The sequence below is a fragment of the Chaetodon trifascialis genome, chromosome 16 (genome assembly GCF_039877785.1).
Source record: "Chaetodon trifascialis isolate fChaTrf1 chromosome 16, fChaTrf1.hap1, whole genome shotgun sequence".
NCBI classification, from domain to species: domain Eukaryota; kingdom Metazoa; phylum Chordata; class Actinopteri; order Chaetodontiformes; family Chaetodontidae; genus Chaetodon; species Chaetodon trifascialis.
In genome coordinates this window covers 17,140,035-17,167,283 of record NC_092071.1, presented here as the reverse complement: position 1 = coordinate 17,167,283, position 27,249 = coordinate 17,140,035, and the positions used below count along the sequence as shown (strand labels likewise).

The 27,249-nt window shown below is 41.6% G+C and overlaps 1 protein-coding gene across 1 annotated transcript; it reads right to left on the bottom strand.

Annotated features, from left to right (window-relative positions):
- Positions 1 to 7,306: 7,306 nt before the first annotated feature.
- Positions 7,307 to 12,735, bottom strand: LOC139344902 (LIM/homeobox protein Lhx1-like). The gene is made up of 5 exons (XM_070983340.1): positions 12,109 to 12,735; positions 11,194 to 11,414; positions 10,171 to 10,445; positions 9,183 to 9,339; positions 7,307 to 8,918 (listed from the first exon to the last, which is right to left on the bottom strand). The coding sequence occupies exons 1-5, from the start codon at positions 12,276 to 12,278 to the stop codon at positions 8,542 to 8,544; spliced, it is 1,200 nt and encodes a 399-aa protein (XP_070839441.1). The 5' UTR covers positions 12,279 to 12,735; the 3' UTR covers positions 7,307 to 8,541.
- Between the last annotated feature and the right edge of the window lie 14,514 nt (positions 12,736 to 27,249).

The window sequence follows — 27,249 nt, the reverse complement described above, 5'->3', positions numbered from 1 at the left end:
TAAAACACTTTTGTCACACTATTGGCTCTGTTTGCATATAGTTTTATTAAGGTGGAGCGTCTGAGTGGGATTTCTCTGCGCATTACAAGGCTGTTACGATTTATAATGTCTGAGAGACTTAAATAACAAAAGCCATTTCTGAAAAGCAATTTCCATTGATAGATCACAAATTAAAATAAATGATGTATTGTGTCTTTAATGCAGGGAGGCCAGCCAGCAGAGCTATAGTCAGGCAGTGAATCTCTCCAGGGGCAGGAAGGCAGCCTGTCAGCCAGCTGCATGAGAGGCTTAATCTTCAATCTGCGTTTGAAACGTGCCACAAGGGTCAAAGATTACAACACCCTGTGATCATCACCACATAATGCATACATTCTCATTCTGTCAGAGCTTGGTAAACACTGGCTGACTAACTGAACACCAGGATGACATAGAGGAGGGCTAATTCACAAGCAGACAAACCTGCCGCTGACAGAAGCAGGAGGGCGGCATCAGAGGAAAAACAGATGATTTAGATTAAGAGCTTATCACTGACAAAATTGTTTGAATGTTTTTCACTTAAAGTACAGCTTTTATTTTAATAGTAAAGAGATCCACCAGCAAAACTCCCTCATGAAATGTCTGTTTTTCATCTTCAGGAGGAAATCAATATTATGCTGCCTGTGAGTACACAATAACTAGGTTGCTATTTGTTCTAATACTGCTGCTGATGGACTCGGCAGAGGCGCTGTTGCTGATATCGCTGTAAGATAAGAGAAACATAGCTTAGCTAATATGAACATTAATATGCAAAAAGCTCCTCATAGCAGTGTGTTGCAGACCAGGTGAAGTTGCTCCCTGTACCATGCAGCCACCACTCCATCCCCCCTCCCTCATCCCAGTCCCAGCATTAACATTCATGGAGCCACTGGAGTGTAGCGAGCCGAGTACATTGAGCCAACGACGAGATGCAGGGATGAGGAGGGAGAGGGAGGGTGGAGCCCCCCCACCACCACCACCACCACACGCACACACTCCTCAACCCACCCACCCTGCCTGATAAGGGCTGGTAGAAGAAGGGGAGGGGTGGGGTGTGGTGGTGAAGGTTGCCCAGTATGGGATTGTGGGAAAGGTCAGCAACCAAGGTGCTACGTCTTTAGCCATATATCACAATTATTACTGTAGGTCATTGGCTGGCATGGAAATTATAGGAGCAGTGAAAAGCCCACGTAGCATGCTGGAAGAGTAGGCAAGGCTGGGCCAGCAAGAAGTCACTGCCAACTGTTACTGTTGCTCAGTAAAAGTAGGCAACAGATTTCAACCATGCTAGAGGCATAAACCTGACATTCACGTCAGCTTCAGCCGTACTTACTGTTAATTAATGAACAGTCACATGCTAGCATGCTAACCTAAGATGGTGAGCATGCTAGCTTTGTCTTTGAAAGCACGTCAGCATGCTGGTTTTAGCACGTAGCTCAAAGCACCTCTGTCTAAAGAACAGCCTCACAGAGCTGCTAGCATGGCTGTAGACTCCTGAAGTGTTGTTGAAGTAGGTCTAAGCATTCTTTGATTTTGCATTTTCTGTCTGAAATCTGTATAGCTCATTCATGCATGTGTTGTAAATGGTTAGACATTTTCAGATGTTGAAGTATTTTTGTTCCCTAAATTTCACTCACAGTCAGTCATTTCCTGATAGCAGACATTTGCATGTATCACCTCCTACAATGAAGGCAGGGATGTTGCAATCTTCAGCATACTGCTAGTTTGAGTTTTAAATATTGCAAATAAATCTGTGTAGTCTACTCCAAAATACAAACAGCACTACATGCATTTTAATGGACTATTGGGCACTCATGTAGGTACCATTATGACGAAAGCTTTAGCATCTGTCCCGTGTAGCATGTTAAGATATAAAACATTGATTAACCGATGGCTTCAAGACAGGCAATACTGACGACCATGCAGTCTGCTCCACACACAGTACAGGCCTACTCATTGTGAGTTATAGTATGCACAGAGTTGTTGACTGAAAAAGGTTTAGCTGAATGCAAACATCAGTCCAGCAGTGGCCCAGTTTGAGAAGTGCACCACATTAAAATGCATGCATTACAGTCATATCAGTGGAGCATGGAAAGCCAACTCCCAATGGAAATGTTGGTTTACCGCCTCTCATAGGGCCCGTATTTGTGACCAGTGTCCTCTGGCTCTGAAGGACAAAGGCAGCCAACCAGGGAAATCGTCGTGCTTGACAACATAGCATACACTAGTGTCATCTGACAGCAGCGGTTTCCAACATTTAAATCAGACTGATAAAGATGTTTATACGTTCCACAGAGGCTCACCTCCAAAAGGGTGGTGGAGCAAGTGAAGACTGGAAAGAAAAGGAGAGAAAACTCTAGATTCTATGTAAAGTGCAGAGTGTAAGTCTGCTCTGGTTCTGCAGCAAAAGCTGCATCCTTGTATTGACTCACCTGTAAATAGTATGACTTTGGTTCACTTTGGCTGCAAGAAAACCTAAATTTCGCCACACAATGCTGCCAAAGCTTGCTCCTTATAACTAAAATAAACTGAAGTATTTTGACTTTGAGGAAGACAGCTTTCACCTGATCAAGCAGTGCTTCAGATTTAGGTGGATTTATCCTGGTGGCTTGGAGGAAAAAGATCATTGGTGTACAAAGCAGAGGAGGTGCGAACTTGGCAGGTATAGTATAGCTGATGAGCCGCCCTCCCCTCCACCCCTTCCTCCACCCTGATCGTTCACCCCATTACACACACATACATTTTGCAGAGCAGAGCTTTTTCATACTTGGGCATTACGTGCTTGATTGCAAATGAGAGGAGCTGTCTGTGTCATCATGTCTTTGTCTCTGGGTCCTTATAAACTACAATCACAACAGGCAAAGTGATGTGAAGGAATTCAGCTTGGAAAATGTATTGCACTGGGTCAAACTTGCGGGGGACCGAATGTCTCCTCATGCCTCCATATGGCATGATATTTCAGAAAATTATTTAGTGTGTTGGTGTTTGGATACTTTTTTTGTTTGTTTGTTATGTTTTGCTATGTAAAGTGATTCCTTTCGGCAAAAGCAAGACCATCAATGGTTGATTTCAGGGTCGATCATAGAATAACTGAAAATATGTTACATTTGGACACATTATATTGTCATCACACTGTCTAAAAAATTAACAGCAAGTGAAAGGCTGATTAAAATCTTAACGAGCATATCTGCCTCGGCTTTTAGGATTGAATGACTTGTCAATATCTATAACATGCTGAAACCTTCTCAGCACTTGGCCTTACTGATTAAGCTCTGCAGGAAAGGAAAGTAGGTGGGGAACACTCACAATTCTGTCCTCTTCAACTTTAATCAAAAGTACACTGACGTGCTGCAGCCCCCTCCCTCTCTTTCATAATAATGGACCGCTAAAAATTCAGGAGGCAGGCTCCACATCAATCACTCGCCAGATTTGAGTCCAATGCAATAAATATGTAAATGAGGAGAAGCCAATGTCTCGTAGCTTTGAGATCAGCACGAGGAGAAAAAAGGGAAAAACTGTATTAATTGCCCATGGCCAGAGGAATCCTATTACTGTGGGCATTGATTATAAAATTGTATGTGTGAATGATTTTCATGCAGAAAGTGGACTACCAAGCCTGGAGCAAAAAATGAAGAAAGAGTCAAATTAGTGAATTGGGCCAGATTGTGCGAGGGACTAAAAGGAAACAGCAACTACAAAAAGGCCAAATCTGAGTTCAAATAAGATTTAGATTAGAAAATGAAAAAGATTTCCATCTGGAATTACAATAAAGTACTATCCAGTCATAACATTTGTCCTATTGTAATGTTTAACTATATTTACTTAGATTCAGGATTTCCTTTTCTCATGTTCAAGCTCATAAGGAAACCTTGGAGAAAAGGGCACAGGGTATCATTATTTTTTATTTTTTTGCTCAATTGCAAAGTCCATTAGTGAGGTGCCCTAATGGATTGTCTTCTGTGAGACGGTTCCATACTACATCATGATGGAGGAGTGACAAAACGGTCATAAAAGGCGTTCATACAAAGGGGTTTTATGCATTATGCTCACTGTTCCAGACCGATTGAGCAAAACTGACACTTAAACCGGACTGTAAACAGGGGACTTTTATTTCTTTTCCGTAAATGATCCAACCAGTTCAGCTGACTCTGCCTCGGAACAGCATCTTGTTTTGTGAAGGACAATAAAGAGACTAACTGCAGGCATCTATCTAATTAGTTGTCAGCCGGTTGAAGTGTCAGGCCATAGCAGCAGTCATCTGATCTGATCTGTCACTGGTTTGACAGAAATCCAAAGGTCTGGGTGTGTAATACGTAAAAATGCAGAACATGTACATATTTTGGAAACAGTTAAATTAGTTGTGCAGTAAAACAAAGCTGTAAAACGGATCACTCCTCAGAGGACTAACAGCCATTATTGTGCATGGTTTTCCAATAGCCACCATAATCACTGTCAGCTAGATTTAAATTGATTTGCTGGCTACGTGTTTGACTTGTAAATCTCTCTCTTAATCGTGGCATTTTGTTCAGATAAACAGGGATTAGTTTGATTAACAGCATAGCATTATCTCCAAACAGTTAAAGATTGTCGGCTTTAGACATAGGCTAGAATATGACACAGCTTAAAACATTGACCATATATTTGTATGCATGTGAATAGCTTGTTTGAAAATTTTTGAACCAAATGTTGCTATATCTATACTTGTTTATCGTTAGCGTCCATTAACATTTTTTACACAGCTACTCTGGGAAGTGAAATTGAATGAAAGTCACTCTTTTGCCACTGATTCCAACAGTTGGTGACAAGCTGCAACCACCAGCTGATGAAGGAAGTGTAGAGATGTCCGAAGCTTTCCTGCATCAGCAGCTCAGCCTAGAAATCTAGATCTGACTGAACTCTATGCAAGAAAGCCGAAATTTACCTCTCAACAACAACAGAGATTTTTTTTTTTTTTTTACTGGAGGGTCAGTGTCTACTTAAACGATAAATCCTATATCCATATCTTTATTTTCCTTGCTGTCAACAAATCCCACAAAGAGATCAGAGCCATTAATTGATTCTATTACATTCATACTGCTATACTTAGAGATTCATACAAAACATGACTAATGTTCAACAATTATCGACTAATAAATTGTGATGTATTATTACAGATTAAGATACCCAGCGGTACTAAAGTAGATAAAATTAGCTCCACCTTTATCAGCTACAACATTAGCAGTGCTTTCATATTAATGCAGCAATAATTATAATCCAGTAATATGTTATTTATTATTCTGCAAAATGACTACTTTTACTTTGGTACTTTACCTTCATGCTAACACTTATGAATTTTTACTCAAGCAGAATTCTAAATTCAGGACTTTTACTTTTAAGTAATTTTACTGTTATATTGCTACTTTTTCTTAAGCAAATAATGTGAGTATTTCTTCCAGCACTGGTCTTGCTGCTCATTAATGCACCTAATATGCAGCTGAAAATAGAGCCCAATAAAAAACCTGATTCAGGAAATTACTTTATTACATGTCCTTTTTTTTTTTTTTTTTTTTAAATTACCAGTTTGTAGTTGTGTTATGGCACAGAGAAGTGTGTTTTGGAGTTTGTTGGCTTCACCACTATCAGGTGTCAGCCTGCTTGTCCAACATCAACCAATGAGATATCAAATCCAAACCGAATCTTTCAGTCAACATAGACAACTATTAGACGAATGACAGATTCCCATCCATATCTTCCTGCAGTTTATGGTTCGTGACCCTCCTCGTCTTCCCTGCCCCTCCCCCAAGCAGCTCCTCTGACCTGCTCCTTCAGCCTCCTGCTTCACTGGTCAGTTCGATATTCAGCGTCTGTCCTGTCCTCCTTTGTGCTGCTCTCACCTCTCCCTGACTGAAATATTTACTCTGTCATCAGCCTCTTTTTCAAGTATGGGCAAGTTTACAAGACTGATTTATTCTGATTATTTGCACATCTGAGTGTGTCCCTGCAGCTGCACCTCCTAAAATATTCAGAAATTGACCAGCAAATGGACAATGTGCTAATAAATTATAAAGCCCTTTTGCATTACATGGACCTCAGACACACACCCATAGAGTATATTATATGCATTGATTAATTCAACAATTTCTGTCTCTTGTGCTGATAGATTTGTGTTTGTTTACCTGAACTAATTTTGATAAATCAGGAGGAAAATAGGGGATTCAATTTCAAGCTGTGATCTCCACCTCCAAACAGCACTTGGGTCTAAACTTCAGCGGTGGGCTGTGTTCTTCCCTCACAGGGAATCATCAGTCACTTTATAAAGTCAACAGCTCACTAACGTTTGCAAAGCGATCTGAAAAGAATGCTGACCAATTGCTCCTGGATTTGAAAGTTTATTGATCGCCCGCTCAATGTTTTGTCTGGATTAGCCAACACTGTCAGTAACGTCACAATGAGCAGCTGTAGCTTTCCTGGCTATGCAGCAGACAGACAGACAGACAGACAGACAGACAGACAGACAGACAGACAGACAGACAGACAGCTCTTTTTAAAGAGAGCCTGCAAACTTGTGCAGATTTAAAAGCCCTGAATCTAATTGTTGAGATGTTGGCAATATTAGAGTTCTGCATAGGAAATCCTAATAAATCATTTAGCAATTAGCACAGTTCAAAAAAGTGGTAATTGTGCGTGACAGTCGTGTTAAGCAGCTCATAAGACCTGAAGATCTCAACACTGAGAATTAGCACCCAGATATATTTTTCTGGGGTATGAGATTATCTCTCCTCTATGAGACAACCAGTCACAGTCAACTAAATCCAGCAATATCCAGTTGTCATTACAATGATATGTAGTCAGCTCCACCATGCAGTTGCAGTGTGTGTCTCTCTCACAGTGCCTTTCTCTTTCAAAGGGCCCTGGATGCACAGATACGGGGAATGTTGTCAAATGTGTTGTTTATATGAAAGAAAAGGAAGAATTTAAACTTCTGTGACACCCAATGGTTAATTAAGGATAATTAATAGTTACCACCCATGTAAGATAATTAGCTAAGTAAATTTGGTCTAATTATAATAACTAAGTACTGCCTGATGACGTATGATGATGGTAATGAAAGTTAGAATACAAGTCTAGAAATACATATTTGTTTCCTGAATGGATTCAACCAACATAAGCATTGTGATCTGTAGAGAACAATTTCAAAAGATTAAGCGTGCCAAAAAAAATCCCTGTTCATTTTACTTGCACAAAATCAAGAATCACTCATATTTCAAAGAAGAATACTATATTTTTCCCCCCAAAGTGATTAACAAATAACAATGATCAATATGTGCTTTATTATACAGTGAATGGTCATAAACATCAGTGTCCTAATCTTAATTGGAACAATCAAGTATATCTCATGAAAAAAACAAAACAAAACATTGCTGCTTCTGCTGCTGGCAGTGTATTATTTACACCATCAGTGTAAATAATATGACATTTTGATTCATAAAGACAAAACCAGTTTGTGTCTTGCTGTTTGGCTGACTGAGGAGCAAATAATGGTTTTACTAGAAGCATCCTCAGGATAATCAGAGGAAGTGAACACTTAAAAAAAAATGTTGTCTCTCAGCTAAAGGTGCAGGATTTTTGCTGTGCATTCAACTGGCAACAGTGTTTTCTAATGAGGGCACTGTGCAAACCAGCACAGTGAGTGACCACGTGAATAGAACAGCTACAAAAGTTTGGTTTGTTTGCATTGAACGGTCTCTCCATCTGAATCAAGAGGGTTTACACAAGCTGATATCTAAACCCCTGAACACTGGAGCTATAAGTAAACAGTCGACTGCTCTGTACAGTTGTCCATTATTCTATATATACCACTGGACTCATGTTGTGTGAAAGTCAAATAATTTTACATAGAAAATCTTCAGATTTATAAAGATATCCTTTTGAAGGCAAACATGTGTCGGCAACGAAATGCTAAATGAAAGTAACCAAAAACAATGCTTCCACTGTCCTGAGAGAGGTTTTGGTCAAACGGAACAAACATCACAATCATAATCTGTTCTTAAACGATAAAATCTTGTATTACACATGAACTCGTGGATGAAGGGTGCTGCTTGTCAGAATGTGTAAAACACTGAAAGGTGATAGAAATGCTCTCATGCAGCCTTCACATTAACACTGTAAGGACGACTAGGTCAAATATGTGGCAGAAAAGGTTTTGTAAACACTGAAAAAAACACCTTCTGCAGCATATATATGTGTTTTGTTTATTGCTTGATCAATGAGGCCCAGCATTGTGAATATACACTGTTAATGAATCAAATTCACATGGACTATTTAAAGTAATCTATTGATTGGCTTTAACAAACAATTATACCAACATACAAATATAGAGATTTATAAATAGTTAAATAGAGCTTAACGGAAATGCAAGCAAATAAATAAGTAAATAAATAAATAAATAAAAATGTACATTTAAATAATGAATAAAAACAACAACAACAAAAAGTATTGATTTGCCTTCAAAATCCAAGTGTGCCTTGTAGTTTGGTGTGGGCTGGATTACCACACAGTGCCTTCACTCATTTCTGAGGAGGGTTGTGACAGCTGGTTGGTGTATCCGTTGTCATTGAGGGACACAGTGGTGTAGGGTGTACCGGGGCCACACATCTCACTGGAGATGCTGTGCATTGAGCCCGGCATGTTGGGCTCTGGGCTGGGTGAGTCCGCAGGGTGATGGGATACTGTGTCAGAGTAACACTGCAGCTCTCCAGGACAGTGGTGCCCTGGATGGTGGTGGTCTAAGACTCTTAATGGGGTGCCAGTGGGGACAGAGGAGGGCACAAAACCCAAGTCTGCTGGAGTCTGAGCCTGGGATGATGGTGGGCCTTGGAAGTACTCATAATTCCCTCCTGAGCCATAGTATTCACCAGGATAATCTGCATGCACATACATATCTGGATTAGTGCACAGAATTAAAACATAGATTATCAGAAGTGATTGATTTTATTGTGTGTGTATGTGTGCTTGAGTTTTTACTAGTAGTCAAATCAACAGACCCCTAAACAGCTCAATACAACATGGATTAATTCAACCTGAGCAGGCGCGCTGAAATGACGTTCTAGTGCGCCCGTTCATTAAAAAGATCATGAACTTTGAATATCGAGAAAATGATCAATCCTACATCTCCAAACATAGCCCACCTCCGTAATATGAGAAGTGACCGAGCTCTTCTGGTTCCAGTCTCTCTCCCAGCGCTCTCATCCTCCTCTGGCCGCGGAAAAACACGTGTCTCCGGCCGCCGAGAGCGCTCAGCTGCTTCATGCGTCTCTCTTTGGACCTCCGATTTTGGAACCAAACCTGCAGACAAAATGAGGGGTGGAAACCAAATTTGACAAGATGAAGAACATGAATGGCACAAGCAGAGGAGACATATGTTAAGAATAGCTGTCATCATGCACTTGCTTATGTCTCGCAGAGTCGGTAGGCCAGGTTTCTGAGTTCGCCGTGCGTAAAAATTGAATGTTTCGATAATTCGAAATTAAAAATTAAAGATTAAAAAAAAATTCGAAATTAAGCACTACACAATCACTGTATGTTCGTTCCTTAACGTTATTTGGTGTAATGGTTCTTTATTTTTAGTGTTTCAGCTTAGACTAGCCTACATAATCGCTTGCCACTAAAATCAAAATGTGGTTCAGGTTGCTGCAATAAGGATTTTGTAAATGTTGGACACGTGAATTGATGATTGTTCAGCCCACTTAAACACAATCGACTTTTAATGCATTTCGATGTTGAAAACGTTGCGCCAATCCACCAGGAAATTTCACCAAGGGAGCTTTTTAAAAATGCCCATGGACACCAGCGCTAAGTGCTGCTTTAAATGGTTTTAAGAGCGCAATGGGAGTGGAGATTATAGGAAAAATTGGTGGGAAACCCTCTCTGAACAAAAAAATCAGCACAACATTAGGACAGAGTCCCTACGGGTGCCTGCAGGATGCGGTGTTCAAACATGCCAAAAGCCTTCAGCCACAGTTCCTTTTCTGTCCATGACGCTTTTCAGGTGGTTTTGGTCGCGCTGTGTGACCCAGCTGTCTGTCCGATAATGGATGCATCTGGAACATACGCCGCAGCAAATACGCTCGGTGGCAACTTTTATTTCTTTATCATTTATTTTCTTTTGCCTTTTACCTGGATGACTCTCATGCTGAGGCCGGTCTCTCTTGACAGCTGCTCTCTGATGTGTCTGGTGGGTTTCGGTGTGGCCGCGAACGCCGCTTTCAGGGTCTCCAGCTGCTTGGCTTTGATGGTGGTCCGAGGCCCGCGTCGCTTCCCGACGGCGCTCTGCTCGTCGTTCTCGTTGCTGCACGGGTCTTTATCGGATAAATGTCCTGTTTCTGAGTCCTTCCCGTCGTCCTGCGGGTCCTGGGAGTCTGGAGACATACTTTGGTCGCTGCACGCTGTGACTGTCAAGAGAATAAGACAGATGACACCTAATATTTAGACGATCTGAGAGTCTAAATCGTTCCCGAAAAATAGAAATAGCGTCATTTGTAAAGAAAATTGTTTAGATATATGAACATTTACGTCAGAAATATGTTGTTAATATTCTGAACAGTATGGACTATAAAAATCTTTTTGTTAGGAAACGATTACAACTGAAAATCTGCTAATAATAATAATAATAATAATAATAATAATAATAATAATAATAATAATAATAATAATAATAATAATAATAATAATAATAGATTTAGCAGCGGGCTGCACGGTGGCGCAGCAGGTAGTGCGCGTGCCTCACAGCACGAAGGTTGCCGGTTCGATCCCCGGGTCAGGCGGGGCCTTTCTGTGTGAAGTTTGCATGTTCTTCCCGTGCATGCGTGGGTTCTCTCCGGGTACTCCGGCTTCCTCCCACAGACCAAAAACATGCTCATTAGGTTAATTGATGACTCTAAATTGTCCGTAGGTGTGAGTGTGAGTGTGAATGGTTGTTTGTCCTTGAATGTGGCCCTGCAATCGGCTGGCGACCGGTTCAGGGTGTACCCCGCCTCTCGCCCATTGTAGCTGGGATAGGCTCCAGCCCCCCGCAACCCCGAAAGGGATAGGCGGTATAGATAATGGATGGATGGATGGATTTAGCAGCTCCAAGAAAGGGGGCATTAAAAGCACCTTAAACTCTATAAATGTAACAACTCAATATGCTGATGAGCGTACCTGAGAGGAGGATTGTGTCTTTCCCGTTGTTGTTTTGATAGTCCTCTTTACAGACAAACTTGAATTCGTCCAGGATGTACAGTTCCTCTCCGGTGGACAGCTGTTTGTTACACATCACACAGGTGAAACAGTTCAGGTGAAACACTTTGCTCTTGGCCCTGCGGACCAGATCACTGGGTAAAATCCCCTGGGCGCATCCGTCACACTTGGTCCCAAATCTCCTGTTGGAGAGAGAGAGAGAGAGAGAGAGAGAGAGAGAGAGAGAGAGAGAGAGAGCAAAGTCAGGGCAAAGTTTCTGTGTGGTTTAGATCACTGACTTCAATTCTGCCACAGAGAAATCAGGAACTTTCTGTTTACTGTGCATCTGTTCAAATAGTGAAAATCCAATGAATGTTTGGGGGCCAGCCACACAGAAATAATATCCAATAAAATCTGTAGCTTATCCTGAAGCAAAATGTGATGATTTAGAAAATAATAATAACAATAATAATAATATCAATCACAGATGCAATAAGGATTAGCTCTAGCTATATTTGAGCTGCGAACATTAGAGAAAAAAGCGTCTTCTGGCCTGTGATATCATGTTTTTTTTTTTTAACAAATTCACCCATATTTATTTATTTATTTCATAAAAAGATTTCAGATTTATGTTTGAGTCTCGAAAAAAGCACAAACAAAAACAAGACATTAAATGAAATGGAACAAAGTGATGCCAGAATATAGTCCAGTCACTCTCACACAGGCCCCATCACCGCTTGGTCAACATCCTCATACGTTTTTCTCCTTTTCAAACTTACCTTGGACCGTCAGATTCCACATACCTCCATTTTTTGTTGACTAAAAAAAAGCCTAAATGCGACACCACTTGGCTCTTTTCTAAATACACAATAAACCACAAACACTGTGGATGCTCACCTGAAGAAGTCGTTCTTACAATACAGTTTCCCCTCTCGTGAAAAACACTTCTCTGTCAAAGTGCACTTGCATTCGCAGCACTGGACACATTTGATGTGCCATGGTCTGTCCAAAACTTTGAGCAGGAACCTATCAAGAATAGGCTTTTCACAGCTGGCACACTGAAGCATTGTCTGGACTTATTCCCAGCCCAGTGTGCGGGATTCAGTACGCTCGCTCGCTCTGTCACCTCGCCGCCTCTTGCTCGTATGATCCGGAAAATCCAACGTATCCAAATCAATCTGAATAATTACATCACCATCCGCGAGATTATACAGAGCTCTTCTGTTCCACAGGGCAACAATCCACATCTGGAGAGGTGCTCCAAACGGCGGGTAAACTGTTGAAAAAGCAGCATTTCTGACACAAAATTACAGACTGATGATCACAGCGGGCCCATCAAGATGATCCGAAGTGCGCGATTTTATGGGTAGGCACAGAAAAAAAGGGGGGCGCATACATCAACTCACTGCTGTACGATATATCCTGAGTGGTGTCTACAGTAGAGGAAAAATAACCATTAAACGCTATCGGCGCGCTCAGCCTTGTCATTTGTGTCCCATTTTTCCTCTGATGGGCTCTCAGCCTGAGAGAAACGCCGTAATGAGCGCACCTCTTAAAGCTCAGCCTATTGCCTATTAAGAAAGCCGTGACGTCAGCTGCAGGAGAAACCTATGAGCAGCCTTTTCATTTCACTCCAGCACATATACTCCAGTATTATGTAAAGAAAAGCAGGCCGTGGGTACAGCATGAGGTAAAATAAAATGAATGAGTGGAAGTGAAATGACAAGTCAAATTAGTGCATAGATGCTCAGTTTGACGCCTTTAAACTTTAAAATCAAATAAAACAGTTTGCTCCTCTAAGCCTGGGACAAAGAGAAAAACAGGCTCGTGACAGCAGAACTTTTAATGAGGACATTAATGCTCCCGGAAGAAATAGATCTTGTAAAAGCAAATTTGAGTGAAAGATGAATGAAAAAAGGAAAGTTTCTTCCAAGATTCCTCCTGATAATGATGCTGAAGAACTGCTGAGAGCTGTTTAACCTGAGCAACTGTAACTTAGAAATGAGAAATAACACAAAATAATATATCTCCACCTTCGTTCTCATTACAATAATAATCATTTTCTTTTATTTTCTCAGCTTCTCTCTCAAGGATAGCCAGCTGAGAGTCGATGATGATATCACCTGAATAAATAATTTCCTCTGGAAAAAGCTGCCTCGTGTGGGAGAATAAGACTACATCAGTGGCAGATGACAGATTATGTAGGCCTGCCTCTGCAGTATGGGGAGAGGACACATGCCCAGCACAAGCTTTTCACATAGATTAATGTTGCGCACCAGCATTATTCCTCATTTTGTTTGAAAGGACAAGGAACTCTAATGGTTATAATCTGTGGCGATAGGCTGTCTCTTATAGATGTTATCGCAGCGTGTTGGTGCGCTGGGGAGGGAGATAGCGCATTTCCCCATGCAGGCTCCCAGCTCTGCTTCTCCCTGATATGTAAACTCCCGACAGTATAACACTGTTTCTGTCCACGGATTTCTTTTTCTTTTTTTGTTTTCACTTGGCCAAAGCAGCAGCTCATACATGCAAAATGTGCATCAGCAGGTCGCGTGGTTACGTTCATGGAGGTATTTTGTTTGACAGCTGATGTCTTGGATGACAAAAAAAAAAAAAAAGATAAAAACAGAGGCAGAGATGATGTGTGTCTCTGTATGTCTCTGTCAGGTTCTGTCTGTTTTTATTCATGATTAATTTTACAGTTAATCAAAATGAATCAAGGCAAAAAATGGGAGAGGATATGTTTTTTTTGTTTTTTTTGTTTTTTTTAGATTCATTGAACCTCCTATGTCATCTATTTTCTTTAAGCCTCCCTTATGAATATGAACATGAATAATAATTACTTTCATTCAATAATAGTAGTGTATTTATCTATTAGTATTAGAGGAAGATGGAAAATTGAGCATACTGCAGTGAAGGAGCCAAGTACACCTATTTTTACCCAAATTCACACAGATTTTCACATACAAATAAGTGTAAACTCAAATTTACCAGTGTTCTCATATAGCCTAAAAATGTTTTTTGAAAATGCAACACAATAATTCCTCCCAGTTTTGTTTGACAGAGGATACTTTGAGCGTGCTCTGTAAGCACCCTGGACAGCACCTCAGAGCGCTCTTCAGTGCTAACAGTGCATAAATGAATAAAACAGCCTGATAGTATGAATGGCAAACAAGGTAATCTGTGGAATTAAATCATGTGTGTGACCTTGCATCTCTTGGTGAATTATTCAAATTAAAATGAAGATTTTTTTTTTTTGCCCCTCAGTCACAATTGCCAAACAACAGCCAGGTTTTGAATCTGATCGCAATGCTACTTTACAGTTAAGACGCTGCATGCTTTTAATCATTCGCCACCTAAATCATCAGCCTTGGTGACACTTAGCTGTACAAAGTGAAGACATCCTTTGCTTCAAAATAAAAGAGGAATCAAAGAATATTAATTGCTCTGTCAAGTGAGACAAACCTCAGCCTCGGGGATATCCTCTACCTTCATTGCAGTTTGCTCAAAGCCAGCCACTGCAGGCAAACAACAAGAATGAAGTGTTAAGGAGAACTATTCATTCTTTATTTGCCTTTGGAAAGTGTGTTTGGATGACTGAAAAACAAGGTATTAACCCTTGTTTGTACTCACAACTAAAATTTTTAATTTAATCTGATGGAAGTGTTCTGTGGGCTTGCCAAAGCACAAATGGAAGGAAATTTTCTAACTGTTTGGATGAAAAAGTGAATTTTCTTATAATACTAAATATAGTCTCTGGACACAAATGGGTTAAACAACAGAAACACTGCCAGGAAATGGATATTTTACAGAAGCCTCGCAATAAATATGAGACCACCAATGATAATCAGAGCAAATGCTTAAGACTCCTTTTTTGTCCCTCAAACCTGATCTGATCTTCCTAAATGTAAGGCTGGGTGACACTGAAGAGACCAGAGGGAAGGTAGGGATCTCCATGATATACTAAGTGTGTCTTGTGTGGACAAGTGTCTCCTTCTGGCTTTGTGTATCTTCATTAGAGGTGATGATTAGAAGCCGAGCACAGCGAGCTGCCCCCCCCCCCCCCCCGTACCACTCCAACACACAAGAGGTCTCTCTGCAGCACTGGAATTTGGCAGGGTGCATGCTGTTTGTTTTGGAATGAAAAAAGCATGTCATTAGTGTTTGTTAATTGCAGCTAATTGGCCCTAACGAGATGAACAGGCCACCCACTGGGACCATTCATACAAATAATTTGTTGAAAACAAAATTAATTACTAGATGCTAATTAAAGTCAATTAAAGTTAATTAGACAGTCGTGGAATGGGAAAGTTAGAGAGAAGAGGAAAATACCTGGCAAGACACAGTATGAGGTGACAAACACATCTGGCAGCTCATGGAGCTCCCCCCTGTGAAACACAATGCAGATGCCTTTATTCAGTCCCTGTATGCTGAATTCAAGGAGAAGTCTCCACTGATCAATCAGTCTCACCTGGAAAGTGATAACATGATACTTGCCTAAAGACTAGGATGTAGTAAATCTAGTAGATCTAGGGGGAAAAAAATCAAGGGAGTATGTCTTATTCTTCCATGGCCCCCGTTCCAGGAAGAAAAATCTCTCCTAGCATGTGGCCTGTATAGAGTTTTCATGATCTCAAAATGTAGAAAAGAGGACTTTCTGAACAGAATGACGCAAATTAAATGGGATGTTTCTTCCACATTTAAGAATACAATTTAGGAAATCCTCACCTGGCTTGTGTTCGAATACAAGTCAGTAATTATTTGTCAGATACCACAAAAAGATGATCCAGGTACAATCCAAAAACGCAGATGAGCAGGTCTGTTCCAGTCCGACAGAGTGCACAGCATATTGCAATTTTTTAAGGAAATGGATTAATCTTTATGAAATGTTTCTTGTTTATGCGATATATAATTTTTTCCCCCCTAACTATTATTAGATTATAATTTTAAAAAATCTGTTGTTTCACTTAAATAGATAAAAGTCTGTGCACATGGTTTGCTAGAGGCAAACTAACTGAACAATTTGTGTTTGCAGATGAAAAACTGTCTTTATTTGTTTTTGTTAGGATCCAAAAAAAAAAAAAAAACTGCTCATTGTTCCTTTTTTGTTCTGCCATTCAAGGGTTAACACGATTAAGAAAGCCTACAATGTCTCTTGTACCTACTTGTATTGTGTAATGCTGAAAGGTGTTTCTAATATTTAGCTTACCTTCATAGACAGATAGTTTAGGAACACTTCCCAAACTGCAGCCTCCAAAATGAAACTTGAATCAACACCTCTCTTAAACAATTTCAATAAAAATCTGCATTACTTTTTAGCGAGGTGTACCTAATAAACTGGCGACTGATGTTTAATGAGGCATTAGTATGTGTTACTGGTGTCAAGCATGGTTTAATATCCATTTCTGGCCAGGGAACACACCATCAGCAGCTATCCTGCTCTGAGCCAACACTGACCTCTTGCCTTCATATTTTTGAAGAGCTGAGAAGTGGAGCAGCTCGGCGTGACATTTGCAGTGCTCAGCATACAACACGTGGTTACTGTCTTTGCACAACCTGGATCAGCATAATACAGGTAGCATAGAGTTTAGAGGTAGCAACGTGCCAGAATGGTAACACATGTTACTGAAGCAGTGAAATCAATCAGTGCAGGGTTCCCAAAGAATAATCCAGTGACCACCTCTATAATGACCTGCTTAATCATATCAGGGGTTTGTCTCTTTCACACAGACATCTTTATCAGTCTGAGACCTATAAATTGATATCAGTGAAGGTTTTCACTGGCTCTGCCATCATTATACCATTAGTGACACAGAGGGAGCGAAGTATCCCAAAGCATATCCTACAGCTAAATGAAGCTAATGCAAAAACTCCCTTGTGTATAATCAAACAGCTATTGTGGAAATCAGCACAGAAATCAATCCTGCTGATCATGGGTCTTTTCTGTTAGAAAACACAGCGCCATTAAAAATCATTCTCAATTAGTCAAAGCTGCGCTGAAATGGTGAGATGGACATTTCATGCGCAGTGCTTGATTATCGAGAGCAAAATGTGCAGCGAGCGCCGGGGCCAACGCAGTATCGCATCGTTCGCATGAGCGAGTATGGAGTGTGAGCAATAGTAGGGGAGCAAGAGGAGACGCACAGAAGGGGAAACATATCCCATACGAGGGGACAGAGGGTGATCTGCCTGAGGGGCCGTTCAGTGAGGGGGCCCGAGGGACAGAGTGCCCGCGGCCCTGGTGATGATGGTGATTGATGGAGGCACAATTCAGACACCCCAGACGCCGCAGCAAATTAAAAGGCTATTTTGTAAAGTTGTAAAGGAGCAGAATGGCAAAGGGGAGTGATCAGCGCCCCCCTCCCTCACCTCCTCTGCTCTGTCACACTATCAGCTTCTGTTTGGTTTCTTTGGTGTCATCAGTCCCTCAGGGAGCAGAGCTATTACAAGCCCTTCACTCTCACTCATACTGGATACACTGCCGGTGCTGCTTGTGCACATATGGGAGTGTGTATGAGTGTGTGGACAGAGGATAAATATGGATCTGCGCACAAGGGAGAGACTGAGAGGCTATCTGTGAGTCAGAAGATGAAAGTCGGCAAGCAAATATTGATGAAGCATCCATGGGGAACTTGGGATGAATGTTTTCACTTCTCAACTGTCAAGCAGCGATGCTTCCTCCCTCCTCTGTGCATTAGTCTCTTATCTGTACATGATTTACAAATCATTTATCCTCAATTTGAATTTAATTGACCTGGCTGACCTGAGGATGCACCCGTTGCTGGGCGTGTGTCCTGTCTGGGAGCGATGTGTGTGGGGAGAGGAGATAGAGAGACAGGCTGCAGGCTATAGGCAGAGCAACCTTCGGGGAGGACGACTCACATGCCAGAGGTCAAACCTGTGTCAAGTGGGGAGTGAGGCCAGCTGAGCTGCCTTGGCCCACGCATTGTGTTCATCAACGCAGCTGCTGTCAGTTATCAGGAGTGGTTGCAAGGGGGGAGGCACAGCGGGCTGGGGGTGGGGGCTCAGGCTGTGTTGATAGAAAGGAGCGTGCTTGTGTGCAGGTTTGGGGGAAGTGGAGGGGCAGGGGTTGGGGGATTGTTGGAGCTTGGGGGCATATGGTCCTACTACCAGAGGAAAAGGGCTCTTTTCCATGCAACACATGCCAAGTCTCTCACAAGCAGGTCACCTGCCTCACATCTCTGCTCGCAGGAAACATTTGATGGATCAACATTTCATAATAAAAGTACTAAATGTATAGGATAGTCAACAACTGCCGTACTGTCCCGTGTATTTCTGATGTTGAAAGTACTAATTTTTGAAAAAAGATAATGATAAAAAGAAAAACAAGCAAAATTTATACAAAAGACAAATATTTTATATATATTTAATCTTTTACATTGATTATATGTATAATAATTTAGAATGAAAGGTTAATTTAAAATTTGATTTAATTAGAATGAAAGTTTTCAATATACATGCAATTTAACAACTGCACGAGTTTTAACACACTATAAACATATAATGACAATAATCATAATCATAATAATATTAATAAGTATAGATTTTCAACACAATTTTTAAAACCTGCACTATATTAGTTCTCCACTGTTTGCTATCTGGTTATTATCCTCTCTTTTGTTGCTGCTGTGATCTCAGACAGGGGTGATATATATTTCAGGCTGGAGTGTGCAGGCTTGATTCTCAGACCTAGCAGCCCCGGGTGAGCTATAATCAGCCCTACTGCAGTGGGGTCACGACTCTTGCTGGAATGATTTCACTGGCCTATAGCAGCTTATCACTTGCTCCCACTCTGCTCAGCCCATCCACTGAACACTGACAGCGAGTGGGGGGGGGGGGGGGGGGCTCACTGTATGAATCGATCTGCGCTCATACAGACATGTCCCGCTAAGAGGTCACCAAGAATGGGTAATATGTACACTGGCGAGTCAGTGGGAAAATATTAGCCAAACAGCTTAAAGAGAGGGAGTGAGGAGAACACAGACGCTGCATGCATGAAGGGATGGATGCGTGCATGTGTCAGACATCCCAGTCTGCTTCCCCTGTCGCATCTGTCAGCCTCTGATCTCTGAGTTATATGCAAGCAGGGGAGTCATACAGGCTGCATTAGAATAAGAGTGGACTGCAGGAGTGCTGCAGACAGACTGTGTCCTGATGCTGCCGCCCACCCTTGTCTTTTCAGCTGGGCCTTCTCATACTCGTCCCATTCATTCCAGCAGCTCTTTGGGACTGGGCTCGTCCCAATGCACTAAACAGATGGGCGTCTCACAAAGGGCCGCGCTTCTTGGCAAGCTGGTGTCCTACATGGCTGATTACACCTAAATACCAAACCTAGAATTGATACAGTGGCTCATGGTCACGTCGCGCAATGGGGTTACAGGGCAGATAGAAAAGACAAAAGATGATGTAAGTTGAAACCTTGTTTTGCTGGCGAAAAATACGATACATCAGATATGATTTGCAGGAAGAACAGAGGATGCATAAACGGCAACAATGTAAACCAACATCAACAAAAACATGAAGGCAACAACCTTACTGAGGTAGGAAAACACCCAGATAAACTTCAGTATAGCAGCTGTTTCTTGAAGTTTAAAGATAATGAAATCATCAGTCATTCAATCACAAGTGAGATCACCATTGTCTTAACCCTCCTCCACAGCTTCACCATCCTTCATGTTATACCTCCCACATTGTTGCATGAATTGCATGGCTTGAATAAGAATCCATGCACTGTGAATGGACTTGTTATTAATTATTAAACTGTTTATTTTGAATACACCTGTTGGTCTATCATAAAATCATTTGTTATTAAATACATGCATTTTATAGTCAGCAGACAGTGAGCTGTGAGCAGTGTTTATTTCTCAAAACCAGTGTTTCCCTTCTTAATTGTATTCCCCTTCTTCCTGATAAGACTCATCTTGCTGTGTGTGTGTGTGTGTGTGTGTGTGTGTGTGTGTGTGTGTGTGTGTGTGTGTGTGTGTGTGTGTGTGGAAATACATGCATGTCCATTCTCGTCTGAGGCTGTGCATGTGCACCTCAGATAGAGGGGAACAGAGCGAGGGGAGTGCGTACATGCCTGTAGCCAGACTATCCACATTTTCAATCAACATAAAAAAAACAAACCAACAAACTGGGCTTCTTATCAGCAGCTGTGTCCTTTCCTTCCTCTCAGACTGCCCTCCCATCCCTGTCTGGCCTCCCAGATATGCTAATCGCTATGTAAGAATATCCTGTTGGATAATTACCATACATTACCCTATGCTCATCTCTGGATTAATGTGCATAATCGCATTTGGGCTTCTTTTCCAGCCCAGTGTTAAAGGTGAAACGTGGGTAAATACAATTTATATCGGTCCAACATTATAGTATGGAATGTGTTGGCAGCTTTTACCTCCAGGATATTGTCTGCAGACTGAGATGGCTGAATGAAGAGGATTATCTCTTCAGACATAAACTACCCAGACTGCTGGATCCTAGAGAGTTGTAATGCCACCACCAGAGGCTGTTTTCAATGGTGGATATAGTATTATCCTTTGTTATTTGATGGTTTTACAGTCATTTGGATGTTCATGTTTTGTATTGATCTCTTACACTGTAACTGTCAATGCAAAATACCTCATTACGGCACAAATTAAGTTTGGTTTATTTTATATTTTTGTGTCTCACAAGAGCTTTACAAGGTAGAGCTATCGAATAACCAAAAAACAGAAACAATGAAAAAATGCAGCCCTAATAATAATCAACTCTTTTAATCTTTTTTAATATATTATTCTAACTTTCTAATAAACTACAACAGATTCTGCAGTCTTCCTTATAATAAACAGACTGACCAATAGAGACGTCAATGCTGGCATTCTGTGTTTTTCCACTTAAGTTATCGCAACCATTTAGAAATCACATCTGAATAAAATCACCAGAATAAAATAGAGGGGGGTCATTACAGGACACTGAAGTTAAAGAAACTATTTGTTCCAAATAGCGTAAAAACATTCAGATATAAATATGGCACCTTAAACTGGGTCTGGTCGGTTGACTGATCAATGCATTCTGGTCACATGATGCTACAACTGGAGCCATCCTCGTATTGATAGCCCCTCCTCTATTTTTATATCTCATTTGAATATATTGAGCGAGCCATCTGTAAGCCATTTATCTACATCAGAAAGCCGTTAGAATTGCCATCTCCTCCCCCTGGCCTTGCCTCCGGCTCAGTCGGCACAAACAAATCAACACATGCATGCATATGTTGCTGCATGCAAACAAACATACACACACAGACAAAATGCATGTTCAGGTAATTTGCCCAACATGTCTTGAAAGCTTTGATGTATATCTTATCCATGGTTCATTTTTATCTTAATCATTTTTCTTTCTTTTCTGCAACAGGGTATAGACGTCTGTCTGGCGTTAAACATTCTTCATGGACACAGGAAGCTGTTTTAATATGATCCTCCTGACAACTGATGCCTACATGTCTGTCTGCAGCCCTGTCAGCAAAGCCCTGCTGGGGCTGTTGTACACACGACCCTTGCGAACGAAACATAAAAGCACTATTACAAGAGTAATGACCAAATTTAACACTTTGCCTCAGCACACCTGGGTTCCAGACAAGGACCGTATATTTCCTCTGACGGTCCCAACATCTCTGCAGAGCGCAGCCAACCGGATCTTAACTGGCAGGGTCAATATCCCCGGAGAGAGAGAGGGAGAGAGAGAGGAGTCCTTCTATAAGGGAGGGAGAGAGAGAGAGGGAGAGAGAGAGAGAGGAGTCCTTCCATGAGGGAGGGAGAGAGAGAGAGGGAGAGAGAGAGGAGTCCTTCCATGAGGGAGGGAGAGAGAGAGAGGGAGAGAGAGAGAGAGGAGTCCTTCTATAAGGGAGGGAGAGAGAGAGAGGGAGAGAGAGAGGAGTCCTTCTATAAGGGAGGGAGAGAGAGAGAGGGAGAGAGAGAGGAGTCCTTCTATAAGGGAGGGAGAGAGAGAGAGGGAGAGAGAGAGGAGTCCTTCCATGAGGGAGGGAGAGAGAGAGGGAGAGAGAGAGAGAGAGAGAGGGGTCCTTCTATAAGGGAGGGAGAGAGAGAGAGGGAGAGAGAGAGGAGTCCTTCCATGAGGGAGGGAGAGAGAGAGAGGGAGAGAGAGAGAGGGGTCCTTCCATGCCTTCGGTGCCTACTGCCCTTTGTCTCAAGGAAAGGGGAGTTTGCATGTTCTCCCCATGTTCACCTGGGGTATCCTCCATGAAAAACCCCCACTAAAAACATGCAAGAAGATCACCACCTGACCAAGGACAACTAACTTTTCTTCCTGAATTCTTACAACAGTGGAATGAGAGAGTAGCTTGAAAGGGAAAAAACTACGTGGTGTGTTTTATTAGAAATTGGCCAGGTAAGGTGGATGGTGCACAGTTGGTGTTCAAATAGTCCAGAAAGCCAGACCGCTGTGGATCTTTAAATGTATAGTTCCTCATTAACACGCATAAAACCAGAGTGCACGAGTTTGATATTTAAACCGTTCTATTCTAGAAAAAGAGCTGGATCATTTTCTGCTGATGTCAGTGAGCAGCAGTTGCATTAACAGCCAGCGGGGCCTGAGGCAGAGCCAGAAGTCTTCATTCAGCCCCTTCAATGCTAATGTGCTAATCTGTTTTCTCCCAGCATGCCTCAGGGCTTGACACAGCATTACGGCCACAAAAAAAAGTATTTTCTTCAAATTAGTTAATTGGTCACGCGATAGGGAGGGGCAGGAGTGATAAAATGGAGTTTTCAAACTATATTCACTATAACATTAAAGACATAGTATACTGTTATATACTGCACTTGTGTTTCACACCTTGAAACTTTGGTCTATCTGCAGTGAAACATCTTGTGTGAAGAAGTCAGCTGCGGAAAGCCACTGAAATACCAGAAATCAATTGAAATCACAACATGCAGCAGGACACACGTTGTAAATTTGAACTGATATACATCATGATATATTTTTCAGATTTGGTCACCCTTTGAGCTGCCTGAGTCAGCGGGATGGTGGGTGGTGAGAGTCAGGGGAGCACACACTCACAGCTCTGCGTGTCTGCCAAGCTTCATGCCTCTCGACAGAGACATATGTTCAGAACAAAACATTGCTCAAATATAGTTGTAGCACCCTCACTGCTCTTTATTCAAACCTCCTACAGTCTTCTCCCCTGCCACCAACACCCCCCCACTCCCACCACACAGCCTTCCCTGCTAAGAAAACACTTATACAGTAGGAGATGGCAGAGGGCGAGACTGGGAGCTAATACTCCCTCCCAGCCTTTTACATATCCTACAATAGGTAAAATTAACAAAGAGAGGAGTAAATTAGGGTTTTAAAACATATTTATTTCACTGATTTGGGTCATTCTCCAAATTAATTATCTTAATGACCTTACAAGTTCAATTAGATGATCATTTGTCTGCTTAACTGTGAGACCATTTTAATCAGCTACAATAATAAACCAAACCAATATCTTCCCGGAGTGGCCTGGCTGACAAGTGGTCAAGAAAAAGTAGAATTTAATAGAGTTAGTAGAATTTACTCTCAGGTTTGGATTAAACAAGCGAGATATGATGTGTTACTTAGTGAGCTTTAGCAGTGCACATAGATGGACTTTGAACAGAGACAAGGTAGCTCTTTCCCTCCTGTTGCCAGTCTTTATGCTAAGCTAAGCTAAGTGGCTCCAGCTATGTATTTACTGTTCAGATGAGTGAGTGGTGTTAATCTTCTGATCTAAGTCTTGGCAAGAAAGTAAATAAATAAGCACATTTCATAACAAAGTTAATAGCATTACTCTCCTTCTCTTCTTAAAATTATGCACCTTCAAAACATGAACTTGTCATGATACAAACAACAATTTTCTCAAGCCATAATCCTTCAGTTTATCTGAAAAATTCAAAATCACTTTTGTTTGACCAGCGATAATAGAATAAATACATGATCTCATATCACACTGATCTCCAATCCCTATCAGTCATATGCTGTGACACTCTTCATACTATTGCCACGGTTACATGACCAAACCAACTAACTGTCCAAACAGCCCTGTCAATGCATATGTTTCATTAGTCATGTCAGTGAAGCTATTTGCAAGCAATTGATCCGTTGTAACCGCACAGATCTCACAAAAGGGGCGAGAGTTAAAAATAGAGGGAGAAGAAGAGGGAGTGCTTCTTCACATCTGACCCCAGATAATATCACAAGACCTGCAATCAACTCTTCCAAGTGGCCTTGCAGCAGCAGTGAGTGATAAAAGAAGCCATGACACTGTACTGTCCCGTCAGGAGTTGTCAAAGATCTGCATCAAAACCCCAGAGAGAGGGGAGGGTCTCCATAGAGAAACCAGTCTCTGAGTATCACAAGGCCGATCGGGTTGATTTGGCCTTTTCTGTTCCTGCTCAAGCAGATCACTGCATCCCCGCTTACCCAGAGTGCTTTTGGGCATCCCCTCCTTCAAAAAGAAGACGTATCTGCCAGTGCCAAAGCATTCCTGTTTTTTGCAAAGAAGAGGGAAAATCAATGGCTATCTCCAGTTTGTGGAGACACAATCAATTCTGTGGGTTTTATCCTCACAATGAAGATGAGGGAACAATAACAGAATATGGTCATTTCAGGGTCACAGTAGACTGGGGGAGATGGCCCTTGCTTGAGGTGTTTGTGTTGGATCCTGAGTGTTGTGTTGTGTATTGATTTCTTCCATCCTCTGTGTCTACAAGAAGCTGGGCTCCATCACATGGAGAGAAAGCAAATCACTCCTTCATGGCCGCTTAACTTTCTGTGTCTATAGGTACACTGAGGGCCCCCAACCTGCTGTATTCTTTCTTCTGTTGTTACTCTGAGCAGTACATAAAAAATGCTTCAAAACAAGCATACAGCAAACACATTTTCTGTGGTTTTCCTATTCTGAAGAGCTCATAAATTGGGGGGCTCGGGAGGGGTCGACAGTATAAACAAGATAATTATATTTTGAACTGCAGGTGGTAATTTTAGAAGTAGTATCCTATAGTATTCTTCTGTTAAGAGTAACCTAGGGTACCTTTGACGGTATATCTAGTGTGGACTGTGTGGCAAATTGCCTGCATAAAGCTGCAAAAGAACTATAATCAGTAACAACAACAACAACAACAACAATAATAAAGCCACATCAGGTCAAGATCAGTCAGTATACACATTTTGATGTTACATGAAGAAAAACAGTAATATTCAAATAAGGCAGAATAAAAATTATTATATTTTTATGTTATTAAGATAAAAAAAAAACAAATGTCACAATTATCACTAAGTATAAACCTCTCCTCACTGACACACACACACACACACACACACACACACACACACACACACACACACACACACACACACACACACACACATAGGTGGAGTTTGAATGATACAAGATTTCCATTTTAATTCCTATTAATCCCCTAAAATAATTCTTAATTCTATTTCTCACCCAGAGGATTAGGCTGCCTTATTTGGCTGCATCTGTTGTGTACCTCCTGTGATTTCACACACCTCTGCCTGCCCGCCACCAAAAACTGTTACCACCCATCTTTCAGTTTCTTTCTTTTTGAACCCCAGATAATCCATGATTGGCATGGTATGATCCTTCAAAGTGTTGCATGTATGCAAAGCTTCAAGAAGATTGTCTTTGTATAGATTAGTCTTGTTCTTCATGTAAATTGCATCTTTGTTGCAGCGCAATCAGTAATACAATTGGATTCTATTGTTTTTGGCCACAGTCAAATTTCCCAGGATGGTGCAAATACATTGACAGGTGATATATATATTACAGGGCTTTGCATCAGACAGGTTGTTCTCATGACCTTTGCTTTCAAGTCAGAGACCATCAGCTACTCTGAGACATGTGACTACTACTGGTCCACAATCAGACATGGCTAATGCGTTCATCAAAGGTGAAAAACCATTTGAAGGGAAAATCAGCTTATGGCAGACACATTACCTCCCCAACAGTAGCCAAGAGAAGGGCTGACAGATATTAGCCTCTTGTCACTTTCATGTACATTAAAGATATTTTTCCATGACTCTGACAATGCAGCATGCTTTGGTCAAACTAGCAGACCAGCGTTTTACACCAAAGGTCATTACATCACACGTGAACCAACCTTCACCATCTATCGCTATGTATGAGTATTTCACTGTTTAAATCAGCTACCAGATGAGAAATGACACATTGACTCCCTGTTCAAATGAAACCCACCACTTTCTACACACATTCATTTTCTCATATCATATGCTGCTGCCTCTCCGAGTGTGCATTTTATGGTTGGTCCAACACTTTCAAATGTTTCCACAAGCATTCATCTATAGAGGATATGGATGCCACAATCTGTTCCTCAGTTCTACCTCTCTCTTCTCTCCAGCCCTCCACATTACTCTCGGTCCCTGTCTCCAGACCGGTTACTCTCCACCAGATGCCTTAAATTTTCCCTCATTTGCCCATCTACACACCTGTGTCCACTCACTAATCCTGCAGTAACCTGGCCTACTCTGCCCACTGCTCACCTGCAGCTCATTCCATCATCAGCACATCACTCACCATACACACCGCTCTGCTTCTTTAGTTCCTTGCCAGAGTATTGAGTTACTTTGTTCCTCATGTCTCAGCTCTCTAAATCATGTACCTGTTTCTGCCTGTTTACATTTTTGCCTGCATTTTGGAATCCTGCCTTCTCCTTTTGGATTTGTTCATCTGTTTTGGATCACTGCCTTCTTGCTTTGACCCTTTCTTGCTTCACCATCCCGTAAGCCTTTTGTACTTTTTTGCAATAAAGTACCGAACTGCACCAGCTCAGCCTCAGAGGTGTGCATTTAGGTCCCCTCCCCTGTGTTTCTGCTGCCCTACTGGCCCCCGCTGTGACAGTTGAGCATTAATGAGCTGAGGGACGTAGTATAGAAAGATGGAAAATGAGAAGTGGGACCATCTGTCAGTACTTGTGATGAATGGAAATGGACCTCACTTCTCCATGCTCAGCTCTCTAGTATCCT